Below are 24,539 nucleotides of genomic sequence, written 5' to 3' on the forward strand. Positions count from 1 at the left end.
AATGAAACCTCAGGATATGACTGGGGAAGTATAATGATAAATCCAATGCTCCCTGTAGAGCTTATAGAAATTGCATTTCCAGAATTGGATTTTTAATGACCAAGACTTAAAAGTTGTTGGTTTGCTTCCTGTGAATAAATGAGACCTGACTGTTTTCATTTTTCTTAAAGTTTAATGGATTTTCTAGAGCCTGAATTCCTGGGATTGTAGATTTAGATCTTGATATAGAAGGGACATAAGAAGCCATCTAGTCCAATCCCCTCATTTTGCAGATGAGGAAACTGAGGGCCAGAAGGATTACTATACAACAGGTAGAAAGTATCAGAGGCAGGATTTTAGCACTGAGTCACCAGGACCAATGTCAGTTGTCCTGTGCTGTTTCTCATCACACCTCTTCAGCTCCTCCTTTAGCCTGGCTCCTTCAAAGTGTGTATGTGTTGGTGGAGGAAGAGGCTTCAATTCTATGGAGGATCTGGACAGACATTAGGTCAAAGGGGAAGCATAATAGGGAAACAGGCATGTGCCGTTCCTTTCATTGAGGAGAAATCATGTTTCTACTCTCATTGTACCTGGTTCTTCTGTCTGGGGTCAAACATAAAAAAAAGATCTCTCTTTTTCATGGCAGCTTTCAGATATATGAAGGCGGAGATGATGGCCCCCATGAGACTTCTGTTCTTCAGGATCTTCCTTCATTCTCAGGAAGATCTATTTATGTCATTCTTCTATTCAAAAATTGTCAATAGTTTCATATTGCCCTCTTTGCATAGCATTCAAGGCCTTTTACACTCTGGCACCATCATGCATTTTTGGTTTCATCTTCTAGCATGTTCCATGTCACACACTGTAATTGAATTGGTCTGCCATCTGTCCCCTAAGTCTGTCTGTGCTTTCCACCCTTTTGGCTTCGCTCATGATGATCTCTAGGCCTGGAAATGTGCTACTTCTCCCTCTTTACTTGATGATTTCGTAACTATTCTTTAAAGTCAAACTCAGATTCTGTCTCCTCTACAAGACCTCTTGATTCCATACTGGTTGGCCCTTAGACTCCAGGGAGTGTTTCATGTCAGACCTCTCTTATCCAGTTATCATGGAATATTGTTCATTATGTTATTTCAGTATCTCAGCCCCCTACAAATGTTCTTGACATGAAATATCAAGTATCATCTGAAATTTCTCTCTCCTAATACATGTGTGCTTTACACACAGAACAGAAATATCTTAATAAATGTTTGATGAACGAATGGATAAACAACTTTGATGTTAGTGACCAGATCATCTCCATACTTGTCTTTCATCTTCCACTTTTCAGATGGCCAGCACGAGCTCTGTGGAGTCCATGGCAGGGGCGGATGGCTGTGGTGGATTTGGAGGAGTAAGTGTCCAAAAAAATTAATGGATTCCATAAGGCAAACTAGTATTCACACTAAACACAAATGTCAGGATGGTTTTCACACACACAAAAATTCAGAAAGCAAGGTTTGAATCAAAGGTCTAATTTATTTGCCAGAAGGTGATGTAGAAGAGAATGGTTAGTAACAGTGGTTGTGTGTGGCTTGCCTCCATGTGTATGCTGTGACTTAGAGGCTGAAGAAGTAGTCAAGTTGCAGATTTTCTAGTAGAACAGCGGATTCATTGTGTAGATGGGAATTGGAATAGACGATCTCTGGAGTCCTGTTCATTTCTATGTCTCTGAAACAGAATTCATGGTATTCTGCTCAGAAGCTTCCTCCCCTGCCCTATGCTGAGTTCTCTGCTATCAGGGCAAGGGCTCGTTACCCTGGGAAAGCAGAGGGAATTTCATCCAAAGACACTAGAGAACAATCCCTTCCATCAACGTCAAAGACATCTGCTTGTCTTCAACTCAGAAGATCCATGGAGGAAAGGAGCAGAAGATTGTACCCAAGAAGGGTCTGAGGTACCTCTGAGGCCAAGGGAAGATGACCCATGCTGTCTTAGCTGGTCACTTCCCAGAGGACTTTTGTTGACCAAACTTTGTTTTGGTCTCACAGCTGTATCACAGTGCTCCTTCTATTTCTCTGGCCAAGGGTTGCTTAATGACTGTATCCCTTTTTATTGCTTTATGCCCATCCTCTCATCTGCACCAGCCTTTCAAGCCCATCCCTTAAACAGCAGTTGCAGGATTAGCTCTGTGTGCCCCAGAGCAGAAAAATAAACAGCAGTGGTAGATGGTGCCACCTCTTCACAAGTGGGCCAGAAGAGAATGACTCACAAAGTGAACACTGTGAACGGCTTCTTCGTCCCCGTCCATGCTGTCTCCAGGCTCTTTATTTCTCTTGCTGATGTTTTTTGAAGTTGCTTCTTATTCTCCAGCAGCTTAATGGAGAGGACAGATAGTGTCTCAGCTTTTCAAGTACTCAAGTGGCGCTGTCCTGTGGGATCTGATTATCCCAGAGGGCAGAACTAGGAGCTCATGACCCTAGAAAGCAGTGGCTTCTCCCTCACTCGAGTCCAGTGACCACTATCATGGGACTGCTGATGGAGGAGAGAAGCATTGGACTTAGAGTAAGGAAACCCAGGCTGGAATTCTGCCTCTGCTGCTTATTCTTCTGTGACCTTGAGCAAAACACTTAAAGTCCCTGGGCCTTTTCTGTAGTTGCTTACTTTATAAAATGAGAGAGTTGCACTTGATGACGTACAAGGTCCCTTCTGACTTTATAATCTCTGATTTATTGCTGGAAATGGACAAATAGAATCCTTTAATGTCCAAAAAGGAAGGAAAGGTATGTGTTTTATTTAATCTTGACTTTTAATTCTTGGCAGAATTTTAGTATGTATTATTAAAGGGATGGTTTAGGAATAAATTGTATTGGTCTAGTGGGTTGATCTATTTTGTTTTTGAGTTTTTGGTTTTTGGCATGGTTACTGTAACTGAATTCCTTGCAGGTATTGCAAAGGAAATGCCAGATATATCTGGCCTTATATTTGGATTTTGTCAAAGAATTTGATAGTTTTTCATAATATGCTTGTGAGTAAGATAGAGAAATGTGGACTGGGCTTGGTTTTGGAGGTGGTTGAAAGATGAAATTCAAAGAACAGTCTTTTGTGGAGCAGTGTCCACTTAGAAGAAAGTTGAATGAGCCACACCTTGAAAAAACCTGTACAAGTTCTCAAGCCACGAGTGTTCTCTCTTTCAAAAGAGGATTATTGCATTTTTAAAAGGTGTGTGAATGGAAGAAAGTCTATACCCATAGTTTAGAGTCCCCCAAAAGCTTAGCTCTTAGCCCAAATTGAAGGTGGGGGAGAAGGTAAAGAAGAAAGAGAGGAAACTTACACATTATCCTTTGTGCTGAAGTGTTTGCCAGACATGGAGATGGTGGGTAATGGTGGCAGAGCAGGGTGAGTTGGTACTGTGAGCCTGCCTCCTTCCATTCCTATGCATTCTTTTCCTTTCACACGTATTTTATTCTAGAGGCATGCCCGATATTCAGAACAGAAATACTGAGAAACAAGAGTGTACCATTTCTGCCTGAAGTGGTATAACTGCACCACTTGGTGGTGGTAGTGGTCCTAATTTGAATTTCCTAGTTCATTAAATTGAAAATGAGTGTAAATAGAGACTTCCTCTATTAATATTTTCCAAGGAGAAAGTTAAATACCCAGCAAGGAAACAAAACATTAGTAGTCCACAAGTTATATCTATAGCTATATGTGTATGTGTGATTACACATGTTTATGTTTGTAGTTAGGTATATGTAAGATATGTATATGTACATGTATATATGCATATATATTTGTTGACTGATTTTTAAAAATATTCCCTACTGGGTTTTTAATTTTCTCCTTAGAAAATGTTAATATAAAATATACTGAAGGAAGCTTCTGTATATTCATTATTAATCAAGAAAGCTAGGAATACATATATGTGAAGTAAGGGCAGCTAGGTAGCTCAATAGATAGAGTGCCAAATCTGGAGTCTAAAAGACTCCTCTTCCTGAGTTCAAATCTGACCTCAGACACATACTAGCTGTATGACTCTGGGCAAATCACTTTACCCTGTTTGCTTCAGTTTCCTCCTCTGTAAAATGAGCTGGAGAAGGAAATGGCAAACCTCTCCAGTACCTTTGCCAAGAAAACCCCAAATGGGGTCATGAAGAATCAGGTGACTGAAAATGACTGAATAACATGAAGTAGCTGGGTGGTGCAGTGAATAGAGCACAGGGTCCAGAGTTAGGTAGACCTGATTTCAAATCCAGCCTCAGACATTCACTCGCTGTATGACCTGAACAACTCAATCTTTATTTGCTTCAGTTTCCTCCTCTGTAAAATAATAATAGAAACTACCTCTCAGGGTTGTTGTAAGGATAAAATGAGATAATGTTTGTAACAAACACTTAACACAATGCCTGGAATAGTTTTTTAATATGATGTCTGGGTTCTTTTTTTGGCCGTGATCTTCAGCTGGTCTAATGATGCTTAAATTTTTCCCCTCAATCTGTTTTCTAGGTCAGTTGTTTTTGTTATGAGATACCTTGTGCTTTCTCATATTTTTTTCAGTCTTTTGATTTTTGTTTCAGTATTTTTTGTTGCTTCATGGAGTCATTGGCTCCTGTTTGATCCACTCTGATATTCATTTTTTTTCCTTGAACACTCTCATTCCATTTATTCAAAACATTTTGAAATTCTTTTTAAACTCTTGGCACTATCTCTTTTAGACATTCTGTTTGAACTTGTGCCCAGGCTATGAGGCATTATTTATAGGTGTTTCAGAGTTATTTTCTTTTGTGTTCGTCTTTGAGCATCCTTGCCACCATAGCAGCTCATCATGGTAAGGTTCTTTATTTTGGTTTGTCCATTCTTCCAGCCTGCATCTTGACTTCAGACTTGATATTCTGCTACGTTTCTGTAAGGAAAGTCTCTGCTAGGCCTGTTGCTGCATTCTTAGAGTATTTTGGTTTTTGTTATTCTAGGATCTCAGAGATAGACTGGAACCCATGAGCTTTCCCTGCTCTCAGAGTGATCTGATCCAGGCCAAAATCTGTCTGCTCCCTCCACACTCCTCCACTCCACCCCAGTCTGAGCTCTGCTAGTTTGTGATCTAGGTCTGGGTCTGTGCTAGAGTAAACTGCTGTCGTACCCTACTTCGAGCAGCCAGGTGTAGTAATGTAAAGTCCATGAGGGCAAGGGCTAGGTTTTTTGTTTGTTTTTTTGTTTTGTATCTCCATCCCCTAACATAGTGTACAGTAGGTGCTTAGTAAATGTTTGTTGAATTGAATTAGATAATTGTGTCTCCCAATAGAATGTAAGCCCTTTAAGGAAAAGAACTCTCTCATATTTGTCTTTGTATGACTAATACCTAGCACAACGCCTTACACATAGTAGGTACTTAATAAATATTTGTTGAATTCACTTTATATTTCAAAATTAAATTTCTTTTTTGGGGGTTTGAAACTGTCTTTGCATTTTGATTGAGCAAATACTTATTAAGCACTTACTACATGCTTAACGTTGGTTACTGTGATGAAATAACATAAGTAAAGATGGAATAAGACACTGCTCCTGCCCTCTTATACTCTGGTAGATGCACCATCTATCGAATAAGAATATCAAGTCCAGAGGAAACTGACAAGGTTCTTACTCCTAGAGAAGGGAGAAATCACTTTTAGCTGAGGGAAGCTTAGGAGACTTCAGGGTGGTCCCTGAGCTGGGCCTTGAAAGGTGGGAAGGATTTCACAAAGTGGAGATGAAGGATAGGCAAGAGAGAGAGATTCATTTCCTAGCATCAGGGCTTTTGTTTTGATAGCAGAGTTTTAGGAAGTTTGAAAACTCATTGGATGATTAAAGTGTTATTAATTATATGTTCAAGACTTTGGAAATTTTTCATTTGTTACAATGTTTCAGAGCTCTTGTTTACATTTGCCTTTTAAACAGAGGTGAAAGTACCTGTTTGTATATGAGATGCTGTATGTATGTCTCTGTGTCTGTCTCTGGGACTGTATCTGACTGTATATGTCTCTGTATCTGCTTGTGTTCCTTTATGTGTTTGTATGAAAGAGAATGAAATTGACCTTATGATTTCTCTTTGCTGTGTAGTTGCTACCTCTTCTGTGAGTGTATGTTCATATATGTGTATGTATATACACACAAATGCATACAAAAGAGTTTAGAAGAAATCTGAGTCCCACCTTCTTTCCCCTTACATATGTATACAAGTAATACACAATTATAATAAAGAATCAGGGGAATTTTAAAGGGGAAGAATGTGACAAATAGGGGGAGAGGAATAATGGAAGAGGGAGTGGCATTGTCCTTCTTCTCTGCACCCTTGCCTTAGTTTGTAGGCTATCCTTGACTGAGAGTTCATAGGAATCTAAGCCTCAGGACTTTTTTTTCATATCCGTTGGTCAAAGCCACCATTTTTCCTCTCCCACCTTTTGATGTTGCTTACCTGAGTCTAATGTTTTATGTGTTCGTCCTTCATTGCCGAAGAAGACCATGCCATCAGAGAAATGATGACATGACTTGCACTTGACTTGGTTGAGTGAAGGGTGGCTGTGTGCCTATCCCGATATTTGTGTCCATGTGTACACCCAAACAGTGGGTGATAGCTCAGAACTGTATGGGTACGTCCTCACTCCAGGGCCTTTGTATCAGGTCCCTGTTTTTTATATGTGGTCAGTCTTGGGGATCTGAAGCAACTAGAAGAAAAATGCTGCCAGGATTATTGGATTCTGTAGCAGGATGCATTGGACAGTGCTTGACTCACAGATTCCTTGAATTGTTTGTCCCTATTTCAGCTTGACTCCAGAAAATCTTCTAAAAACAGAAGAGACAAGGAGAAGCAAACTTGCAAAAGCTGCAGTGAAACCTTTAATTCAATTACGAAAAGACGGCACCACTGCAAGCAGTGTGGGGCTGTAAGTACTTCGGTCTATAAGTTATATCTGGTAATCTCCCTACAGCTTTGTCCATGGCTTCACTTGTAGCTGTAATAGTCTTTAAATCTGTGTCTACAGCTGCCATCCATATAGCTCTAGCTCTGTGTTTGTATCTCATTATAGAGAAAGTCAACGTATGTACCTCATCTTTGAAAGTTGCTGTGGTGGAAAAAATAATAAATGTTATATTAATAGCATTTATAAAGTGCTTCACAAATATTAACAGTTGAGGAAGCAGAGGCAGACAGTGGTTAAGTGACTTGCCCAAGGTCACAAAATTAGGAAGTGTCTGAGGCCCTATTTGAATTTTATATACACCGCCTTATTAAGGTTCATGAAAACCTGGAGGTATTATTATCCCCATTGTACAGATGGAATCTGAGGCGCAGAGAAACTTGCCCAAGCTCTTATGTGTTTAAAGCAGGATTTGGATTCAGCTCCAAGGCCAGAAGTTTATCTATTTACTGTACTATGCTGCCCCTTGTATATAAAGTACTTTGTAATCTTTATAAAGTGGTGTGTGTGTGCGCATACACACCATATATGTATGTATATATATGTATCTGTGTGTACAGATGTGTCTATAATTATGTTATATTATGTATACATTGAAAAACAAGTTGACATAGTAAACAAAGAGCTAGTCACAGAGTTAGGAAGACCTAGATTCCAGTTTTGTCTCTAGCACATACTAATTGCATGACCCTTAGCAAGTCACTTAATGTCTCAGTGCCCCATGAAACTTCCTAGGGGCCTGCGTGGGCTGATAAAGACATAACTATAAGGTTTTCATTTCCATCTTTTCACCTTTTCTCTGTCAGGACTCTAGGTATAAATGTCCAGGATTGAAGGAAAGGTTAATAAGTAGAAATCAGACTCAAGACTTATTTCTATGAATGATATTTGCCTTCATTTTTTTACCCCAGTTCAGCTTTCTTGATTTAAAAAAACAAAGTGTTCATTAGAATGAGAAAGAACTAATGCTGAGATTTTGGAAGGGCTGAAATTTGGATCTAGGGAAGGTAGACAGCTGTGTGGCATATGAAATGAAGCAGAGTTTGGTCTGGGGCTAGCTCGGCATAGTAGGCTAGGTGTGTTCTCGTTCTCTTAGTTTGCAGTCAAGATACTTAGCCTTAGTGCTAGATCACCAGTCAAGACAACTTGGTTGAAAGGTAAACTAGGCATAGTTCAGAAAGGGCTTAACATGGAAGTTGGGTTGTGAATCTATCTCCAACGTGGACCAGCTTTGTGACTGGTATTTATGACCTCTGAATCTGCCTCTTTACTTCTGAAAGGATCATAAAGGTACTGAGAGTCCTTACTGCATGGGATTTTTACATATATTTGCATGCAAGTCTTAAAGTGCTATGGAAATGTTAGTTATTATTATTTCTTAGAGGCCCAAGGGAGAGAGACAGGGGAAATTAATGTTTTGGGACCTAGAGAGGAAATTTTCCTGGGACATAAAATAGATTGAATCTGGAGCAAAGGGATCTTAAGGAAAGCTCTGATGGGCACACACACTTCTTCCATTCCAGCTGAGTGCCCCAGGTTCATAAAGACTCACCTGGGCACAGGCCCAGATCTCTGCTTTCCTTAATGTACACGCTGTTCTCCAGATGTAGATCAGCTTTTATGACTTTGCAGTGGACATTTTGGAATCTTTATGAGTTTCAAGTCATTAACATCTTTTTTCTCCCAAGGGCAGACTGTCACATCATTGTTTAATGTTAAAACAAAAAATTGTCCCCGCGGAATAGATGTTGTTGAGAAAACATGTTTGGGTTTAAGTTATTAACAATGTAGAATTCAACAAAGGTTATCCCATTTTGAAGTCTGCAAACAAATCAAATCAGTAAATTAGCCCCAAGCACAGATAAGGCTCTCTACAAAAGCCCCCAGGCTCCTTTTCAGGATGAAACCTCATTCCCTGCTTTCATTTCGTTACTCCCACCACAGAACAAGAAATCTTTCCTAGGCAAACACCAATGGTCCCTTGTCCTGGGACTGAAATGCATGACCTTAGCTGTAGGAGCGGAATCCTAGCGTTGATGAGTCTGGCTGCGTGTTCATTTGGAGCTGCTCAGGGATAGCTGTGGTGAAGCTGCTGCACAGAAATGTTTTTAAAAACTTGTTCTCTTCTAGAGAAATTTCTTTCTAAACCTTAGTGTGTGATAGATGCTAAACCATGCCTCATAATACATTTTGAGTCCCAGTCTCTGACTTCAAAGGGCTAAGGCCAGAGAAGGTCGCCTTCTTCTTCACAAAGATGAAAAAGTTCAACCTTCTGTTCAGAGAATGTTGTTTTTAGAAATCCACAAGTGTAAATCTCTAATAATTATTATTAGCATATATAGAAGCCTTTAAAGTTTACAAGGCATTTTAGATACACTGTCTTTGTGAAGTTTATGGCAATCCTACAAGATAGCTACAAGAGGTATTATTATCTCCCTCATACAGGTGAGGAGTCTTCGACTCAAAATAACTTGCTCAGACTCCCAAAACTGGTAAATGTTTGGCGCAGGATTTGGATTCAGCTCCAAGTCTAACAGTCTGTCTATCCACTGTACTCTGCTTCTATGCTACAAGCTGGCAGCTTCTACCTATCTTTTTCTTTCTCTTTCTTCTTCTGTGGTTCCTTTGTATAATAAAAAATCAGGAAAACAAAAGGGATAGATAGGTAGCATCTTTATTTATATCTAGGGATAAAAACTGGACCTGTGATTTTGTTAACGCAGGTAAACACCTTCTCTGCAACTAACTGTCTTAGATCAAAGGTTCTTAAGTTGGAGTCCATAGATAGATTCCAGGAGATCTGTGAACATGATGGATAAAAAAAAACAAGAACCCTTTCATTTCACTAACTTCTAATGGAAATTGAGTATGTCTTTTAGTTATGAGTGCAGGCCATAAACATTATTCTAAGAAGGGGTCCAAAAATTTTTCCAGGTGGCCAAAGGAATCCATGCCATAAAAAAGGTTAAGAACCCCTGTCTCGGAGAGATGCGTAAAGCACTATGAGGTTAACTGTGATGACATGGCCCTTTTGTATAGACGCAGAATTTGCACCAAGGTCTTCTGAGGCCAGATCTCTGTTTTTTATGCCAATAGGGAAAAACTGAAAGCAATTTACTTGTCCAGGATTGGATACAAGTGAAAAAAAGCTGTATTGAATCATCGTAAGGGAATATTTTTAGCAGTTTTTTTTTTAAAAGGACAAATATAAAGAATCAAATCAGATCAATATAGAAAGACATATGAAGTAATGCAAAACAAAGAAAGCTGAACTGGAATAACATTTACAGTGACCATGAGTACACAAGGAAAAAACTATCAGAAATGGACACAATGGATGAGTTGTTATTTTTTAGGGTTTTTTAATTTTATCAAAATGTAAATAACTGAGTTTATGGTTTATTTGAAATTTTATATACTTATTTAGTTTTTATTTACTTATTAAGTATTTTATCAAAATGATTTCTTTTTAAAAAAAGAAAGAAAAATGACAAGCTTACTGCTAGCACAAGGGCTTTCACAGCGAAGGGAACGTAAATGATGACTCATATACCGTGGTTAAATGTGAAAGGTGCTAAGGTGGCTCACCCCCAAATGAGCTTAACAAAAGCAAGGATTTTGACACCAAAATGCTTTAATGTCCCAAGGCAGATCTTTGATAAGCACATCCTGAACAACATTACTCCCAACCAGTGTGATTTTGTAATAGTCTTTGCTGTAATATGACTGAGCTCTCCCACAATATCTGAACCCCTACTGTAATGATAATAAGTCAGTCACCTAAGACCAAATGAACTCTGTGCCTTACCTAAGCTCCTTTGCCTGCACAGCCCCCTCCCTAATGTCCCCATACTCCTACCCAAGTTTTGTTTTCTTCCTGACTCTACCAAGTCACTGTCCACCTTTCCTCCCTACTACTCGTTTCACTGAGGATGTACCCAAATGGTCCATTCAACTCTGTTAACTAATTTCATCCAAGAGAGTTGTTTTACCTAACATGTTTTCAGAGAACCTGTTAATGACATTAGGCAAGATATACCTGTATACCTCCTGAGGACTTTTAGTGCTTGGAAAAGAAAAGATTCTTGAAAGGAGTGTTTTACTTATACCTTGGGTGTATAGGTGAAAATTATAGTGCAGCTAAGCAGTCTGATTCTGAAAGATAGAGAACAAGTCATTAAGACCTTGACTGCTTATCTAGACCTGACCTATAAAGCAGATATTTAGTTACAGTGTCTGTGCTAGGAAAACATACAGTGGTCTAGTAAGACAATTAAGTACCACTGTCCAAAGATGTACTGAGATGAAGCATTTTGAGCAAGGTCTCAACCTCCAAATTACAGATGAATTTGGTGCCAATGCTAGCATACACCAACCCCTTCCATCCTTTCAGAGATAGGGAATGGTAAGTAGAGATCTTGTAAGAGTAGGCCCCATGTAAATGTGGAAGAAATAACAGATGGAGACCCTGTTATATGGGATATGATGGGTAAAAACTTGTTCAGGACAAGAACAGAATAGATTCATACCTTGATCAAGATAGTCTATTTAGGATCACAGAACTGGATCATTCAATCCAACTCCTTCATTTGGCATATGAAGAAACTGAGGTCCAGAGAGAAGAAGGGCCTTGTGCAAGGCCATAAAGCAAATAAGGAGCAGATTAAGGTTCAAAAGCCACATAGTCTGACTTCACAATCAGTGGTGGGGCCAGCAAATTAGTGAGGAAAGTAGAGTATGCCCCATCACTAACCCTCAGTGCAATTCCCTCTGTCTTCCAAACAGGCCAGGGGAGCGTACCCTACTTCATGTATGGAGCATACCCATACATAAAGCCTACTTTAGGCTTATCCTTTGTTTCTTCTCTGGGCAGGTAGGACGTTATCTCCGACCCAGCCATAGAGCTTGTATCGCAATGACTCAGGGAAATGCCATGTCCTGCTTGTTCTCCGTGGCCCAGCTTTTGTGCACAGAAGTTCCCTTCCCATGAAGCAGTCACACCCCCAAATATCTTGTCAGCCAAGCACTGTGTAAATGCACTTTATTGTGATCACTCCCCACGTGCTCCAAGGTAGTCCTGAGGGAAGTGTGGAAGGTGGGGACCCTCCGCTCTTAGAACCTGAAATGGTGCTGCCGCTCCAGGCAGACATCATCCACACCTGCACTTTCCTTTTATCCGTAGGAAGGCAGAGTATTTCAGTACAAAGGACATTGTGATTGGAGTCAAAGGCTCTGCCACGTTCACCTCTGTAACTTTGGGAAGCCACATCGTTTTCGAACCTTAGCTTCTTCATCTGTGAAATGAGAGGGTTAGACTAGATCGATAAAATCACTCTCATGTGGAAAGAGATCCCTGCTTTGGCTTAGGCTGACTTAGAAAACCCACAGAGTAACATTATCCATATTGCATTACATTGTTATTTATTCTGATGAACATTTTTCCAGTTACATTGACACACGTCCAGACTAGATGACTTTTAAGGATCCTTCCAACTTTAAATTGATGTTTCCCCAGGGCCCCTTAGCTTATAATATCTTCCAATTCTAATTTGTGCATAGCCTGGAAGCCTGACTTTCTTCCCCTTCTCTTCCTGCCCCACTCCCAATTCTAAGAATAACCAGTGACTTCACCCTTCAGGAAGGTCAGTGGGACTCCACTGAAAATTGTCTTGTCTGCTAAGGAACATCAAGAATTGACACCCTTTCTCCGTTATCCCAGAGCTTTTAAAAGAAGCGTTGGGTTTAGGGAATGCATATAACCTGGTTAGGAAAGGTGCAGGGGACAGAGACACAAAGGCCTTCTCTTTGTTTCCTCTTTAAGCATTTTGATTGTCACCAAGAAGGTTACTTTCTACTAAGGCAGGGAAGGAGGCAGGAGATAGATTTTTAGAACAGTGTCCACCAGATCAAATTGGTTTCACACTTTAACTGTAAGTGTATATCTTCACAAAGAAATCTTTATTTCTCTGACACACTGACTGCAATTCCTATTGGATGAGGAATATGGACTCACATAGGAAAAACTTTTATTTCCCTGGGAGAGCAATATTTCTCCCTTCCATGATTTTTCACATTTTCTTCCTTCTCATCTCTTTCTATTCAGCATTTCTAATGAAACAGTTTCCCTTTCAGTGATGGGTAAAGGATAACATGTCATCCCTTGGATGCAGGTGATTTGTGGGAGGTGCTCAGAATTCAGAGCAGACAATAGTCGTCAGAGTCGTGTTTGCAAAGAGTGTTTCCTCATGCAGACGACAGTGCCCAACAGTCCTGTCTCGGAGGCTGCCGGTGAGCACAGGAAGAAAGTGGAGGTGAGTACATGAACTCTGAATAATTTCTGTCATAGCTGGTGGTGGGAACATCTATGCTTCCACTTGAATTTTAGTGGTACCAGGTGCATGTCATGGTCCTGGGTTCTCTTCCCTTCCCTCCCTATAGGCTTTCCTTTGCGGATATCATCTGCTAGTATGGGTTTAATTATCATCTCTATGCAGATGATTACCAGACCTAATCTGTCTCCTGAATTCCATACATTATCAACTAACTGGTGGATATCTTGTAAGCATTTCAAACTAAATATGTCCCCAACAGAACTCATTCCCCAAAAACCTATCCTTTCTCTTTCTATTAAGGGTACCACCATCCTTCTAGTCATTCCAGTTCCAACCTTGAAGTCATTCTTGACTCTCTCCTCTCCCCCAATCCCCTAGGCCAGTCAACTACTAAGTCTTAACCATGCTTCTTCCACAGCATCTCTCACATTCATTCCCTTCTCTTAACTCATACAGCCTCTAACTTAGTTCAGGCCCTCATCACTTCTCACAGTAGTTTTCAGATTGGTTTCCCTGCTTCCAGTCTCTCCCCTCTTCAGTCCACCCTCCACATAGCTGACCATAATGCTTAGTCCTAAAACGCAGATCTAACTACGACTCTCTCTTACTCAGAAATCTTCAATGTCTGCCTCTTGCCTCTGAGATAGAAATGCCTCAGCCTGGCATTAAAAGACTTCCTTGATCTAGCTCTCACCTATCTTCCTACTCTTATGTCATATCACTCTCCTTCACATACTCTCTCTTCTAGTCAAAATAATCTGTTGGCTGATGCCTGGACATAGCAGTCCATCTCCACCTGCATGCCTTGGCACAAGTGGTCCCTCTTATCCAGAATACATTCGCTCCTCACTTCTACCTTGTAGACTTCCTGGCTTCCACCTCCCACTCAAACTTGTTAGTGCTTCCTTTCTCATGAAATGGCTTTTGTTATGTTCTAGTTGCTTTTCTGAATCTACCTTGTATCTCTCCAGTAGAGTTTAAGCTCTGTGAAGGCAGGGACCATTTTTTTATCCTTAGTCGCTACCATGCTTTCTTTACATAGAGTAAGCATGTAACAGATATTTATTGAATTAAATTTTTTAGGAAATTCCCGACCTGAAGACTTTGTCCTATAACTTCAGCTGTTAGCTCTTTGTGGAATGTGATGCTGGTTCTATTATGGCAGCAGTTCTTCAGTCACTAGGCTCTAGGAGTTGCTGTTTCATTTTCCTTGCTTCTTTCTGTCTTTTCTATTACCTGCAGCATAAGGAACACTGGATTCTGAGTCAGAGAACCTGGCTTTGAATCTTGAGTCTCCAGGCACTTACTGCCTTTGTGAGACTGACTCAAACTCTCCTTCCTCTTGATGAGGAAATTGGATTAGATGACCTCTAAGGTCCGTTCCACATCCAAATCCTGTGATTTAATTCCATCCAGAAGAACATGGAAGGAGCATCAGCAGCTACTGGACATGTAGATTTTCATTAGGCACTGGAATTCTAGCTGGGTTCTGGGTGAGCCTTCAGCATTTTCTACGCTAGCCGAACAGAGCCTCACTGATGCTGTCAGCCCTAGCTAAATAAGCAGGTGACCATAATCAGGGCCCAAACAACTACAAAATGGGTTTCGATTTCCCTAAAATAAACTATTGAAAAGTCAAAGGTACGCTTCCCAGATTGCAGAGAAGAAAAGCTGTTATTCAATAGGAGACATATGAATTTTTAAGGTGATAGTCCAAAAATATGTAAAAACCACATTGCAGAATGTGTTTCACAAACTTTTAAGAAGCCTATATAAATACGAGTTATTTCATGAGTTGATGGAATATAGTGGAAAATCCTATATTTGTAGTCAGAAGACATGGCTTTCAGACCTTTCACTGGAACCTTGGGTATGTTATATAACCTTTCTTAGCCTCAGTCTCGTTGCAGTTAAAATGGGGACAGTGGCATTTGCCCTACTTCAACCCTCAAGGTTTTTGTCAGGCAAATTTTTTGTAGATCCTAAAATGTTAGAAAAATGTAATACTGTTATTACTCTGTAAGCTTCAGGTTAATGGGTTTGATGTAACATCTAGGAACTGACTTGTTGTATAATACATCATAGAGAATAGATTTCTCATGGAAGGTTTTCCAGGGTCATTTACTTTATTTGAAAACAGGATACCGCCCCCCCCCCCCAAAAAGTAATCTAGCAAAAGTAATTGATTGTGTATTAAATCAGTTCCACGGTAAATTATCTTATAATGCTAAAGGATAAATTGAAAACATTTCTTACATTCTTCAAAAGTCTGTTTTCTACTATCAAAACAAAATTCTTGTCTAGGTCTGCTTATCAAGCTCCAAGTATAAGAAATGATATTCAGTATTTCTGAGATATTGTTTCTAGGTTAATAAAAACACATTTCTTTTCTTTGTCACCACTTCTCTTAAGTTGTCTTCCCTTTCTACCCATTTCATTGGGTTATTGTGAGGAGAGTGATCTGTAACGCACTCTGGAATGAGAGCTAGCTTCAACATATCATCATCCTCAGATGGAATTGAACCTGGAGGTTTTCCTGGAAAGACACATGCACTTCTAGTACAATCCTCAAATTATCTGTAACAGGGAAGCTGACCTAAGTCATCGCGTCCTTGTCACATTAGTTACCCAATTTGCAGGGGAAGTTATTTCTTTGGAATTACTTCATTGTGATTCAAAAAACTTTGTCTTCTCAAATCTCTTTTCATACATCTCTGCTTTGCAAATGGTTTCCTGGTACACCCTTTGCTTTCTCTTGAAGCTGACCTTTAGTCATTCATTTCATTCAATTAAATCAGTTATGGGTAGGGTAACATGCTTGATGCTAGGGATACAAAGATGAGAAACAACCCTATGCCAGAGGAAAGGCAGCAGAGAGAGGAGGGCCTCCAGAATTGTTGCAAGGCCTTAGATGATGCCATATGTAGATCATTTGAAGGAACTGGGACACTTCCTTTGGATAAAAAGAATTGGGGAGAACATGATGTCTGTCTTCAAGTGCCTGAAGGGCTGCTGTATGGAGAGATTCACCTTGTTCAATTTGGCCTCAGAGGGCAGAAGTAAGAGACACAAGTAGGAAGTAACAGATGAGCAGATTTTGGTCTAATATCAGGAAAAACTTGTTAACGTTTAGAACCTTTCCAAAGAGGAATGAGCTGCCTTGGAAAGTAGTGAGTTCCCCTTTAGTGGAGCCAGCAAAGGCTGATTGACCAAGGGTTCTATAGCCAGGTTTCTTATACAATTAAAAGTGGAGCTCCACAGTCTCTTCTGACTCTTAGATTCTATGATTCTGTGGTATATATACCATGACCACCCACCCGAGAGAGCTTTGCTAGAGACCACCGTTACAAACCTGGCACCCTGGGGCCACCTTTCTTAACAATTTACAGTGAATGATACCTCACTGGACTCTAAGGATAAGTGAATATTTAGGTATATCAGTATAGTCTTGGAGCCAAATCCCAAATCAGTGGAGGATGAATGAGTTTTCCTTAGAAATAGAGTTAAAATATTGCATTTTTATTTAAAAAGGAGGGAAAAGGGGTGAATGGACAGCAAGTAACATCAACCAGAAAATGCTATTACTTAAGCACATTTTTCTCCTTCATTTTCTATCTTTCCTGACCTAATTTTTGCCAAGTAAGAAACTTACTGTGTTATCCCAGTTGCCGGTTCTAAGGGGGAAAGGGGAGAGGCAAAGAACAGGAGTAGGAAAACTATTTTTGGTACCTGGGAACACACTTCCTGAAGATCCCTCTTGATCAAGTGCTGACTGCTTCAGTATTCATGCCTCAGTACTACCCCTCCTCCCACTTCTCAACCGTACCTCCATAATTCATTTTGGGAACAGATTTGAAATAAATATTTAATGGCATTTCAGTCATCTCAATGGGAAAAAAATATTCTCTGAGGAGATGACAAAGCAACCCAAGTTCCCTTGGGCTTAGATTCTATATTCTTTCAGGGATCGAAGGTAAACTGAATGCTTGGTTTTTTTTAAAGAGCCTTTTGAAAGATTTCAAATGAAGGCTACCTTACTGGAAGGCCAGGACCCAGGATATCATCAGAAACCTCAACAAACAACATCCTCTACCCCTAAAGAAACTCCTGATAGACCCAGCTGGGATGACTCATTTGCCAAGAGCAGTTGGACCTAATAAAAGAAGTGACAATCTCTCATTTTAAATTCATAGTACAAACACAACGTGTGTGAGAGGGGAAGGTTTCCAATTAGCACTGTTTTCTAACAATTCAGAAACATAGGAACAATGGATGTGCTCTTTATGAAACATTCTTATCTGCTTATCTGTTTCAGAACAGATTCCCCCAAAAGAGTTTTTAAAAAACCTTTGTGACTCTGGTTTGAATTTGTTCAAGGGTGGAATTGATGGGGGTCCTCATCTGGATCTAGGAATTTATCTTCATGGGGAACTCCCATATGGAACTTTCTCTACTAGGACAGACAAGTTACTGTTCTGTAACTTAGCAACTTCTACAATTGCTGGAAGCCCTGAAAGCTCTGGTGACCAACCCATGGTCACACAGCTTATGTGTTCCAGGCCTCCCCAGCACCAAGACCAGCTCTCTCTGTTCATCAGGCCAAGCTGTCTGAATCATCTTCTACAGAATGGAGTTGTGATTTTAGGTGAGGATACTCCTCCTCTGCTGATCTTTTAGCACCTAGAACTCTACTTGAAAAGTGGCTTGTCCAGGATCACATGGCTAGTAGATGTTAAACATAGGACTTAAACCCAAGTCTTCCTGGTGTCAAGGCCAGCTCACTGTCTGATGTGTCACATTGCCTCTGGAAAGGAGAAAATTGTATTTCTTTTTTAAAGGATTCAGACTTTTTGGCAATCCAAGGAGAATTACTGGCATTTTTACTGATTTAGTGAAGTTTGCTTATATTGTCGTTGTTAAGTTGAAAACTATGTGAGGGTAGGAAAAGAATCCCAAAGTTTGAAGAGACCCAAGAGGTTAAGTCTAGCTTCCTGTGCCATGTAGGGATCTCCAGGGTCACCCCTCTCTCCCTACCTTTAGGTGGAGCACATTGTGCTGTTGATCAGGTCTGATCATTATCCTGTTCTTCCTCAGATAGTTATCATGTGCCTCTGCTGGCCAAACTTCTGGCCCAACCAGAGTAAGTCCATACTGCTTTTCCATATGACAAATCTACCAATCTGTCTTCCTTCCCCCTCCAATTCCTAATATCTGTACTATAAAACCATAGGATAGTTGACCTAGAACTGAAGGGAACTTGATGGGCTACCAGGGTCAACCTTCCATTGTAAGTATGAGGGAAGATAAAAGCCTCACCCTAGGTAGGAAACACCAGAGGTGGAATCTGAACCCAGTTCCTACAATCCTATCCTGGAGCATTGTGTTCAGTTCTTGAGCCACATTTTAGAAGGAACATTAGAGGACCACATTGTATCCTGGGGAGACCAAACAGAAAGATGACAGAGGCAAGGATGTCACATGGAGAGAAGACTTGAGGGACATAGAGCACCCCTCAAATCCTTGGAAGGTTGTCAGGTAATTCAGATGGAGGGCTTATCCAGCTGGTCTAAAAGTACACATATTTCAGGCAGCTTCCGCAGATGGATAAGGAGCCAGGCCTAAAATTGAACAGAAGGAAAAGAGCAGGCAGGATTGACTGTCTTTGGGAAATTGTGCAATGCTTTTAACGACCCCAGACTTCTCCTGGAAACATAACCCCATATTTAAACACTTTTTTTCTGATGATGACATGTGGCTACAATTCATGGAATGCCATGGTATCTCAGATTCAAAATTACAGGTCAACCAAAGGGCAGTGGGAAGAGCGATGATAGATATGAATTGATTATGGCACATGGCCCATGGGTGAGTGGACTCAAAAAGCAACTAAAGTTTATCATTAAAGAGATGTGTGCCCAGAAAAGGAGGTAGGGTCCCAGCCCAGTTGTGCCCAGTCCCACTATGTGACCTGTGGTCAGCCCTTTCCCTTCTCAGACTCTCAGTTTTGGTTTAGATGATGTCTGAGGTCCTTTCAGCTGTAAATCTTCTGATACTGTGAATCACCGTTCCTGGGAAACCCCACTATCCAGTACAAAGACTTCCTACTGTTCCCCAATATATTCTATAACCCCCAATTAGAACAGAAGTTCAAGGACCAGGATTATCTCATTTTTTGTCTTTGTATCCCTAGTGCCTGACATTGTGTTCTGCATATTGTTTGCCCTTAATAAATGCTTTTCCATTACATTTCACTCCCACTTCAACATGCCTACCCCTCCTGTTGAAATCCTCATCCTTCAAGGTTTAGGTCAGTTGCCTCTTCCTCTGGGACGCTTTCCTAGGTGCTTGCCCAGTTCAGGGAGAATTCTCCCTTCTCAGATCTCTCTTGCCTTTCTGTTTGACCTTTTGTATGCATTTACCTTAGTCTATCCTATGTATTACAGTTATTTGCATATGCCTCTTCCCCCGCTAGATCACAGACTCCTTGAGATCCGTAAATGTGTTGTTTTTCATTCCTGTGTGAACTTCTCTGTACTCCTGCACTTAACACACTGCCTGGTACTAGGAGACCCTTAATAAATATTTATTGACTGACTATCTTTAACGTGAGGCCTTCCTGAAGACTTACAGGAACTGATACAATGTGAAATGGGGAGAACCGAAAACACTGTATACAGTAGCAGCACTGTTGTGTGATGATAGTTGTGGAGGGCTTAGCTGTTCTCAGCAATACAGTGATCTAAGACAGGTCTGAGACGTATGTTCAAAAATGCTGTTCATCTCCAGAAAAAAAGGCTGAATACAGATTGAAGCATACTTTTTTCTTTATTTTTCTTGTTTTTAATCTGTTTTCTTTCACAGCATGACTAACATGGAAATATGTTTTGAATAACTGAACACGTATAAACTATATCAGATTGCTTGCTTTTTCAGGGAGGGAGGGAGGGAGAGAATTTCAAACTCAAAAATTTTTTAAAACAAATGTTAAATTGTTTTTATGTGTAATTGGGGGAAAATATTAAATTAAAGGAAATGTGAGGCTTTCCTTGCATATGATAGGCTTAGCACTGACTTAGTACATGCTTGTTGGATTAAAATCACGAGAATATTTTGGTTGTTTCCCCTCAAAAGTTTATAGTCACAGGCTATCTCATTATCAGTTGTACCTATGGGACTTATCACCCCTGGTGAATTTAACTGTCCCAGTTTGAAAGTATACCAGTACATAATAAACTTGGAAGGTCTGTCTTCTGCTAAATTTCAATGCTTCTGTCTCTTGACCCACCCCCAGCTTCATGGAATTTGCACAGCAAGGTGACTGCATTTCCTCTGATATATTTGGGCAGTGTCACTGCCTGCAGACCTGTCCTAAGAGGCACGTAGAGACAACAGGTGCCCATCTGGGAATGAGAGCCCTTAAAGAACCTGTATTTGTCTTCTCTTCCCCCCAGAAGCAAAATATTACTGCACCTGAAAACAGCCTATTCTGTAGCCACCTCCAGCTAATAGACAAAGGGAAGGTTTGCTGCAAGCTGTGGGCAACCATTCCAAAAGCAGAACCCCTGGTGCTGTACCTCCAAGGAGGCCAGGTAAGGATGGGGTGGGGCCAGGGATTTGGCTTCCTTTCCTGCTGTCATGAGCTGAGATTTCACATTTCTTCCCTGAATGCCTTGAGTTTGGGAACTTGCCAGTTGAATGTACACTCACCATCTGTCCACACAGCAATGTTTGAAGTAAAGGAAACAGGGGAGGATGGCCGAACTTGGAGTCAGAATAATGAGGTTCAGGTTGTGTTCAGATCGTAGCTCTGCTCTTTATTGGCCGTGGCACAGTAGGAGGATCCCCTGATGTAGAGTCAGAAGACTTGGGTTCAAATGTAACTTGCTGGCCATATTACCTTACACAAATCACCTCCCTTCTCTGAAGCTGTTTTCTCACTTGCAGAATGGGGATAATACTATGTACCCTACCTAGCTCATGGGCCTGATAGCAAGCTCAGGTGAAATAATGTATGTAGTAAGACATTTTATAACATGAAAATGCAACATAAATGTAAGCTGTTACCATGATCTCAGCACATATTTGATTCCATCTGACACTTATTAAACACCTGCTGTGTTCAGAACACTTTGTTGGGCTCCAGAGTTTAGATAATGTGCCACCATGTCCTCAGAGGCAGATAGCAAACAAGGATGATGTTATGTCCTGAATGCTGCTAACCTGAGAGAGTTCAAAGGAAAAAAAAAAGGTGATTGGGGCAGGGTTAGGCCTCAAAGGTTTTTTAGAGAAGGTGAACATTTATCTGGGTCTTAAGGGAAATTTGTTATTGGATTAAAGGGACTGATGGTAGAGTGTTCCAGATGGAATGAAGGCTTAGAGTCCGAAGTAGGAGGGCCATGTCAGGGGATGTGTGTGCAGAGTTAGGATGTGAACACAATTCAAACACGTGCAGTACTTGGAGTCAAAGCAGGGAGAAGATGATGCACAAGAACAAGTAGAAGTCAAGCACATGAGATTTGCATACATTCATTCTCTTTTATATCTAGGATGGGCGGACCCCCCGGGCCATCCCCCTTCCTGGCTATGAAGTGAGTCTGCCTGGACCTGCAGAGAAGCTAGAAGCAAAGTACACACTGAAACTCTCACAGTCCCACCAGACTCTGTATCTCTGCGTAGAGGATGAGGAACTCCAGCAGAGGTGGATGGAAGTTCTCACCAGAGCTGCCAGAGGAGAAACGGATGATCCCAGTGCCAGTTTGGGGAATCCCCAGGGGCCCTGAAAAGGCATTTGGCACTAGAACTTGGACATGGGTAGTTTGGTGGTTCTGCAGAGGAATGCCTCCAGTGGATCCTTTCTCCCTATAAAAAGTGACCACTTCAGAGGGGCAAAATAGCCAATGACCCTCTCAAGTCAGACTCAAGCTTCAGGGCCAGTAAGCATGCCCATGAGTGTGTGTGCACATATGTGTCATGTGCACATGATGTATGTGTGTGTTTTCACACATGTACTCTTGAGAGTGACAAGACACATGAGAGTGACACATGTGTGCCCTCACTTGAGCACAGCAGGCCAGAGCTGGGCAGAAGACAAGGTAGTAACAGAGGAGATCTGGGCCACTGATACCAGTCTGGTTTTGTTTTACATTTGTATCCATCTTCCTCACCAGCTATTCCAAACCTTTTGGTGTTTCTAGATATTTATTCCCTCTCCCACCTGGCACATAAGATTCCCATCGCCTCAGGACTGGAGACTCACACCTTAGGGAAGGATGATAAAGTAGGGTAGTGATCCCCCATACATGCCATCCTCCTGAGCCTGGCAGATGTTGCCCTGTGTGGATCTGTAAGGTGGGCATGCACTTGGCAGGCAGGGCTATGTGGTATGTCACTTTGTAAACAAATAGTCTTAGTTAAGGATGGTGTTTGGTGATGCTGACCTCAGAAAGAGGGTAAGAAGGAAATGGGTCGTTTGTTGTATCCAGAGTTTGCCCTGGATTGGCTGAAACCCTTGCTGACTCAGGCTGAGCCCCCAGGAGCATTCTCCCTGTTGTTTGGTGCAGAGTGGAATATGTTAGTCATTAACTAACCAATATATAAGTGCTAAGCCATGCCAAGGCTTGGACCAGGCCACAGCTTCTCTATCTTGGTCAGTCTGGGTGTCCTGATAAAGCAGTTTTTGTGAAGATCCTTATCTATTAAGCTGTTTGTCCTTACTGTATGGAGATGACCCTTAGAAGGGGAAAATGCTGTGGGGAATGACCTCAGATCATTGCTGCGGCCTTCCTTCCAGGCTCTCCCTGTGGGCCACTCCCCATCACCACCTGCCTCAAGGCCCCTCGCAAACACTGTGGGTAAGGGAAAGCCTTTGTAGTTTTACTGAGGGCATTCCTGATCTGTACTCATGGGAAGGTGACTTTTTCAGTTGTCTGATTCATTTTTCAGTAGTCCAGGATTTATTTATAATTGTAAATAATGTTTCATAACTTCTAGCAGAAGTTTAAAATATTGAGGTTAATAACAGGATTTAGTGTGTAGAGTGACAAAACGTTTGTATGAATTTGTCATTTGCCCTTCTTGTTAACTGGCATTTGTCTTGTCCTCAAAGGGAAGTGCTTGTCTATTTAAATAAATGCCCTGCAGCCAGATGTGGAGACAGCTGCTGTCTTGTTGTTCTGCAGCTCCGGATTGGGGCGTTAGGTACCTGGAACTGAGACATGAGAGGAAGGGGGAGGGGAGCTGTAAGGAGCAACCATAGAACCTATTTTTTAAGGCTTACTATCATTCCTTCACCAACCACCCCCCCTTCATTCTTCTCTTATCTTGCCTTTCAAAAATGGTTTAGGAAAATAGTGCTTTACTCTCTGTCCCAGTCAGGAAGGGCCTGAGTGAATTAAGGCAGCCTCTCCTCTGTAGCCAGAAACTACTTTAGGAGCAAAGGAAGGATAATGGGAGGTGCTGTGAGGACAGAATTCATTTGGTTTTCATCCCCCGCCATGTCCATCCCTCTCATAGGACCTTTCCCACTTGAGTGAGCTCTCTTGGACCACGGTGCCTCAGGGGTGCTTAGAAAAGAGCACTGTCCCTCTCCTCCCTGTTCCCAGAAGTAGCAAATTACACAGTTCATGTTCCCCCTCTGTGGAGATTCCCATCCTGGGAGTGCCCAGCACTGGCCTGTTTCCCATAATTGAATGTGACTTACCTCCCATTTGGTGCTCCATTCAGGGCCCTGCCCATTCTCTGAATTGCAGTGTAACCTTTGTGTCACTCATGATATGAAGGCTCCAGATACATATTGGGGGATTTTTTTTCCACTCTTTTGGGTTGTAGTCCCAACCCAAAACACCTTCAACTTTATCCGCAGTATTCACTTCCTTCTATGTAGGTATATAGTACACAGTACTATAGAGGGGAAAGCTTTATTAAATGGACGGACAATAAAAAGTCAGAATGAGGAACCATTAGTTCTACAGATGTCCATAACTCTCCCAAGGCATGGTCCATAGTAAAGACGTCCTCTGGTGGAGGCCCTTCCCCATACATCTTGCTTTTAACTTCTCAGAGGGAAGGTAACAGACCTTTGGACACTTTGTGGGATTGAAGCTAGCCATCTCTGTGTCCCCCTCTCTTCTTTGCTCTCTCCTCATTTCCTTCATCTCTTCTCTTTTTCTTTCTCTTTTCCTCATCCTTCCTTACTACTTCCTTCCCTTTCCTTTCTCTCACTCTCTTTTTCCCTCATTTACTTCTTTCTGCCTCATTCCTGAGGGTTCTATAAGTCAGCCAGAGTCTCTGATTTCTC

The 24,539-nt window shown here is 41.2% G+C and overlaps 1 protein-coding gene across 6 annotated transcripts in view; it reads left to right on the forward strand.

The window, feature by feature from the left end:
• FGD3 (FYVE, RhoGEF and PH domain containing 3) overlaps positions 1–23,388 on the forward strand; it is a 175,835-nt gene extending 152,447 nt beyond the window's left edge. For 5 of the 6 annotated variants that reach the window (XM_072654322.1, XM_072654349.1, XM_072654310.1 and 2 more), the window contains 5 exons: positions 1,310–1,372; positions 6,756–6,875; positions 13,082–13,222; positions 20,695–20,832; positions 21,790–23,388. In XM_072654322.1, the coding sequence (XP_072510423.1) occupies positions 1,310–1,372; positions 6,756–6,875; positions 13,082–13,222; positions 20,695–20,832; positions 21,790–22,023 (696 nt within the window). In that variant the 3' untranslated portion in view covers positions 22,024–23,388. The remainder of the gene's footprint in view (positions 1–1,309; positions 1,373–6,755; positions 6,876–13,081; positions 13,223–20,694; positions 20,833–21,789) is intronic. The other variant, XM_072654314.1, reaches the window with a different exon arrangement.
• Positions 23,389–24,539: the final 1,151 nt, after the last annotated feature.

This window comes from Notamacropus eugenii, chromosome 1 (assembly GCF_028372415.1).
Source record: "Notamacropus eugenii isolate mMacEug1 chromosome 1, mMacEug1.pri_v2, whole genome shotgun sequence".
NCBI classification, from domain to species: Eukaryota; Metazoa; Chordata; class Mammalia; order Diprotodontia; family Macropodidae; genus Notamacropus; species Notamacropus eugenii.